This window comes from Portunus trituberculatus, chromosome 38 (genome assembly GCF_017591435.1).
Source record: "Portunus trituberculatus isolate SZX2019 chromosome 38, ASM1759143v1, whole genome shotgun sequence".
NCBI classification, from domain to species: domain Eukaryota; kingdom Metazoa; phylum Arthropoda; class Malacostraca; order Decapoda; family Portunidae; genus Portunus; species Portunus trituberculatus.
The window spans coordinates 76,899-83,291 of record NC_059292.1 but is presented as its reverse complement, the minus strand read 5'-3'; the positions used below and the strand labels follow the sequence as shown (position 1 = coordinate 83,291).

General features: G+C 37.0%; 1 protein-coding gene across 1 annotated transcript; it reads left to right on the top strand.

Moving 5' to 3' along the window:
- The first annotated feature begins 271 nt into the window (after positions 1–271).
- LOC123515043 (tRNA selenocysteine 1-associated protein 1-like) lies at positions 272–6,149 on the top strand. Its single transcript, XM_045273432.1, has 7 exons — positions 272–454; positions 1,283–1,360; positions 3,009–3,131; positions 3,592–3,745; positions 4,079–4,244; positions 4,512–4,690; positions 5,860–6,149. The coding sequence occupies exons 1-7, from the start codon at positions 287–289 to the stop codon at positions 5,982–5,984; spliced, it is 993 nt and encodes a 330-aa protein (XP_045129367.1). The 5' UTR covers positions 272–286; the 3' UTR covers positions 5,985–6,149.
- Positions 6,150–6,393: the final 244 nt, after the last annotated feature.

The window sequence follows — 6,393 nt, the reverse complement described above, 5'->3', positions numbered from 1 at the left end:
TCAGAATATGCCCTACATCTCATATATGCCTTTTTTGTTTTTTATGTACTTATGTACATTTTTTTTTATACTACTGTAACACAGATTTAAAAAAAGACACAGCAGCAGGTTGGACCGCTCAGCTACTTTTTACTTATTTCTGTATTTAATTGTATTGTAACTTGTACTGTCCTACCCCTTATTTTGTACTCCCCGCCCCTCTTTTCTCCATAAACTTATGAAACTAAACTTACCACAGTTGTGGGGACAGGCAGGAAACTCAGCACTAACAAGATCCACGGAAAAGATGCCACTGGGGCTGGCAGGTTATGGTGAAAGAGGACGCAATGTTAGGATCAAGGTGGAGATCAAGATCGAGGGCAAGGAATGTGATGTTTTGAGACAGACGCTGTTGTGTTACTGGCCCGTGTTTTCTACCACTATGGCGCGAGAAGGAGCATTATGGATGGGTGATGTGAGTTGTGAGACTAGTGATGACGCCTTGTGTATGCCCAGGTGAAAGGTGAAACCAGGTTGATGGGTGTGAACTGGTTAGCTAACATGGGCCATGTTTGTGGGAGTAGTGGCGAACATCATCACATAGATGCTGTCTTTGGTCTGAGTGTTGCTGCAGATAATCATAACGGAGTTATAGTAGTGCTACCATTTGAATTATTTCCTTCCAGACCTTCACCAAACCCATTGCATACACATAATATGATAGTATAAATTGATAAAAATGTCACTAACACTCTTTATGCTACAATTGACTTGGGATTTCTTCAAAGTCAGGCTTTTGTATCTAGCCCCAAACAAGACCTGTAGGAATGTGGGATTTCAGTTATATTTACATTAAGTGTGATTTACATCAGAGATTAGTTTGGATTATGTAAGACATGGTAATGAAGTTTAGGTTAGATTAGAATATGTACAGCTTAGAAGAGCTTTATTTTCCAACTTGTGAAAATTTTGTTACATTATTTGTTATTATGATTGCAAAATGTGCTTTATGGGTGTGTTTTGAGTGATTTTTAAGTGATTTTGGTCATGATTTACCATTGTTACGCAAATCCCAAATTTCTATAGTACCTAAGGCAACTGCATACCTTGATTCACCTTGTCTGATATCAGTGCTGTACCCTCCTATGCAAGTTGAAAGATGCGTAGTTGATGACAATAACTTCATCTTTTAGTGTCAACTGTATATAATTATGGATTTTGGTTGTTTTCAGAAATAATATTTTTTTACTCTCTCTCTCTCTCTCTCTCTCTCTCTCTCTCTCTCTCTCTCTCTCTCCTACAGCTTGCTGATTATATGGATGAAAATTTTATCATAGCAGCCTTCAGAGCCTTGGGTGAAGAAAATGTCCAGAATGTGAAGGTAATGTATTAACACACCCTACACACCACACCTCAAGTAGAGAAGTGACATTAAAAAAGTACTAGGCAAGGTAGAAGTGAATGCCTGTAAAATCATTAAAATATTCATTTTGTCATTTTAGAAATATCTTCCCTTTTGCTATTTATCTACCATTTTTTTTTCTTATTGAGTAAAACACCATATCTAATAATTTCATTACCTAGAAACAGTATGGTTCTTGGACTCTATCTACATATGAGGCCCCGCATGCCAAACAGTCGTAACCTGAAAATCCTACTTTTGAGTAAAACGCGCTTAAAGTTAAACACTGATTACGCACCTAAGATTGGTCAGAATATGTAAGTATTATACATGAAATGAAAGGTCTTGGGTAGTTCTGTTCTGATAGTACATCAGAAGATTTCCGGTTTATTAACATTGGGTTAATTAAACCCCACTCAGTAGCAGTAATTTTTTTTTTTTCCTTAAAACATTTCTAAGTTATTATTTTAAGAGTACTTATTTTAATTTGGAATATGTGAAGGTTTCATGATGATAGCTGTAAAAGTAAAATTTTTATTATTTTTTTCGAGCGAAAAAAATAAATATTAATCTTTACGAGTTAAAGGGCTAGTCTGACACACACGTGTCAAGGGGGTGGGGAGAGAGAGAGAGAGCGAGAGTGTGTAAACATAGCTGTCATTGACTGAGGCGCGGCGTGGGAGTGACGTCATAGCCGTACGCGCTGCTGATTGGGTCACACATGTCAGGCAGCAACAGGTGGGCTGGGAAGGTTACTATTCTTTGGCACAGAATTGAGCGGGTATCTCGCTACTTTTTTTCACGTGTTTTCACTCGACTTTGCATCTTGCTGTAGGTACCTAGAAGGTCGGATTTGGCTTGGCCGGCATCACCCGTTATCTCAAAATCTCAAATTTCAGGGTTATGAGTGTTTGGCACGCGGGGCCTCATATAAAAGTGTTCTCAAATATTTTAAAGATTAGTTTACAGTGTTGATGTAAGAAATTTACTGCTGAATATATTAATAATGATAGAACATCAGCTGACAGTTTCACATTTTGGGATAATTGTGGCACCCTCTGCTATAGTGAGATAAGCACCAAACAATCGAGAAAACTGCGTTTGAAAGTCCTGTTCCTTACTCAAACACACGTGTGTTTACCTCACTTACAGCACTGTGCTGTATGAGGTAAGTGACCATACTTGGCGCTTGCCTCAAAGTATTCACGTTTCCATGGCCGTGAGGTGATGACTCACCATAATCACACACAGTGATTGGTCCTGGTACTTCTCTTCGGTGCTTTCCTTACTATAGTACAGATATCTTACTGTGTGCTCAAGGAGTGGAAAAATCTTGAGTCTTTCTATTACATTCTGACTTTATGAACTTATGTTTTGGACTTCCAGAATATGTCAGGTATCTCATGAAAGAGCTTGAATTGCCCTATCCAATGCGTGTGACAACTTAGTTTCGACCCAAGTGTCACTTACCTCACTATAGCAGGAGTGCCACAATTGTGACCTCAGCAGATCCATGTAACAATGATTTCTACCAAGTTTCCATTTCCAACACCTGGTATTCAATGGCTGGCTCAGGTTGGACACCACCTCTCATAACATAATTGCTTCATATCCATTTTTTCTCTAGGTGATGAAGAACAGGTACACTGGTCATCCTGCAGGATACTGCTTTGTCAACTTTTCTTCAGACCAGGCAGCTCTCACTGCTATGCACAAGCTCAATGGCAAAGTCATTCCTCATAGCCAACCAGTAAGTCAGCCAAAATTTGGAATGCAGAAAAGAAGGCTTCAAATCAGTGAAGATATGGATTGATTTGTGAGAAGTTTAGACTAGGGAAATAAGTAGCAAGCATTGATGAACAAGTATACAAAGAAAATTAACTAGTCTATAGTTTTGTTCTATCGTATTAACAGTATGTAGTGCTTGTTCCTAAGAACTTTGCAAAGGGATCCTGTAGCTTTATGCCATATGTTGAGTTTACTTTACAGAATCTGAAAAAAAAAGTATTGCTATCATGGAAGAGGTTTTTACTTAAAGTTCACTTATTTACATAAAATATAGATATGCCCATATGTATTTAATTCTTTAAAATTTGGATAATTGATACCATTAATGAGGAATTATGAGAGATTGGATAGATTCCTTGTCTGAATAATGTTAATGTGCTGTGATGTGAAATATTTATCTAATAAGTGTAAATTGATTTCAGCCAGTTAGATTTAAATTGAACCACAGCAGCACAAGAGGAAATAATACGGACAAGGAATATTCTCTCTGGGTCGGAGATCTTACACCAGATGTTGATGATTTTGCCCTCTACAAGACATTTGGCAGCAGATATAACAGTATAAAGACAGCAAAAGGTGAGGTACAGCAAAATTATTTTATCTTCAGTTAAACTTTCAAGAATCAGATTAATTAGGAGATCGAAGAACTATTATTAGTACTATTACTGAGTTCCATTTTTTAAGGAGATCTGTGACCATGATGACTATCCTCACTCTTGTCATGTCGCTACCAGTAATTGCCTTATAGATGTGAACTCTGAGTATTTGGAAGTTAACATTGTTTTGAAATTAAATTCACATATTTACTGACCTGTTAGTATAGTGTGTTGTATATTTATAGATTTAGCACTTTACAAGGTAAGTGATATATTGTGTAAAAGGTTAAGCAAGATTTATTTTTTGTTTCAGTAATCTATGACCCAAATGGTCAGAGCAAAGGCTTTGCTTTTGTAAGATTCTACTCTGAGGAAGAATACAAAGATGCTCTCACTCACATGAATGGTTTCAAGGGCTTGGGACAGAAACCACTCAAAGTGAGCTATGCTGTTCCCAAGAAACAACACTATCCTGGAATGTAAGTAGTAAGACAATCTAGTACTGTTGGGCTCTGATGTGAAGAGATCTGGGAGTGGTGAATCCTCATGAATGCTTATAGGCGCGATTATGCGTGTTTGTCTGTCATTTCTCTTTACAGAGAATATAAGCTTCTTATAGGTTGAATATTCTTGAAGTACTTGGGTAATTCATTGTTTGTTTGTTGATTGTAAATAGATGTTTTTATGTGATATACACGACAATAGCAGGCAATTGAATCATAACTGACTTTACATTTGTTTCACAGGAATCACATGGGTGGAGATTATAGTCAGTATTATGAACAGTACTGGAATTATGCAGCCTGGCAGAACTATGGAAGTTATTATGAACCGTATGCATCATCATATGGTGACTACAATGGCAGCATGGAAGGAGGAATGGGTGATTCAAAAGAGTCCTCCAAAGAAGATTTTGAACCAGTTGGTGAGTTGATAGCAAATAGTTTTATATAAATACTCATTGGTAATGAGAAGTGCAGTATGCATATATTCCAAGACAAGAATGTGACAAATAACTATTGATTAAGACTAAGACCATTGCAAGATCCCACAAGATATCCTCATCTAAGCATAACCATACTTCACTCATGGAATAGAGATGTTGTCATTTTACCTTTTTGTTTGTACATATCTTTTATTGAGAGTGTGTTTTGCATCACTCATGTCCTTAAGTCTCAGCTGTCTCCAAGCTTGAACCAGCTAGTTCATAACCCATTAACATGACAGCAGAGTGAGCAAGATGGTGTTTACATTTTCATGTTTTATGGTACATTATTATTAATGCTTATCAATACAGTCAACCCTCTGCTATCGCGACTTCGGCTATCACATTTTATTGCTATCGCGCAACCATGAAAAGCTGCTAAAATAACATTATCACGACTTTAGATGCCTGCTATCGCGCGCCCTGCCATGACGTCACGGAATATTTGAGCGCTCATTTTCCAAAACCGTCTTCCCGCCAAGATCAATTCGGCTATCGCGTTTTCAGCTATGGCGCAGCTATTTCGGCCCCAATTGGGTGCAATAGCTGAGGGTTAAGTGTACTCACTTATAAGTTCTTACAAGTTTAAAAAGCTCATAATGCAGAAAGATTGAAAACTGAGACTATAACAGCATGCATGGAAAAAGAGAACATACTAGGTAGATACTGATTTAATAATAGAAAGGTTGCAGTACAGAATTATGTTGTATAAGTGGAAAGAAAATTATACTAACCCAGATGAATGAAAGTACCAGAGAGTAACTGTAAAAAGTAAAATTTGTGATCCACCTGCCAAGAACTCCAAAATTTTGTCAAATGTTTCATCTAATCCACAAATGTCCAAAATAGATGTCTGTGCTATACATGTTTCACATATCTGGTTCTCAGGAAATGCTGCATCCTGTCATATCACCTGAAATTATATTGCTCATCATAAATTATCCCTCTACACCCACTCTAACCATCTTGATCAGTATTTGATCTCACAACTTACATAACACTATAGATTTAAATTCCCAAAAGCTTGTTTATTTGTTTGTCATCTTCATCATTTCTGTAATGAATGTCAGTGGCACATGTATATTTAGATTATAATTTTTTATCCCCAGACTGGAATGTTCCCATTGACATCAAGAAGACCAACAAGGAATACATTGACAGGAGTGAAGAGTTGTGGCAAGCAATAGAAAAGGCACGATGGAGCTTTTGGGAGGACATAAAGGATGATGAGTAAGGGAAGGGGACTCATTTTGCCTTTTGCAAAACCAGTAACTTGTAAAAAAAATTTTTTAAATCTTCTTATGGCCTTTTGTGATGTGCAAGTTATATTGATAGACTTTCTAAATATAAAGTATATGTATAAGACAAAGGTACAAAGAAATAAACCTGAAGTATCTCATCAAGGTATTTCTTTCTCTCTCTGTCTCTCTCTCTCTCTCTGAATCAGACATTTTCTGGAATTATTATTATTATTATTATTATTATTATTTATTTATTTATTTTTTTTCTTTATACCATGTAGACTTTTCACGGGAATTTATGGGCTAAAGGGGATATTTTTTGGGGTACCTCCTATCTCAAAGCCCACCCTCTTGGAAACCGTTGCCTCGAGTGAGGAACCCCAACCTACACTCGGACCGTGG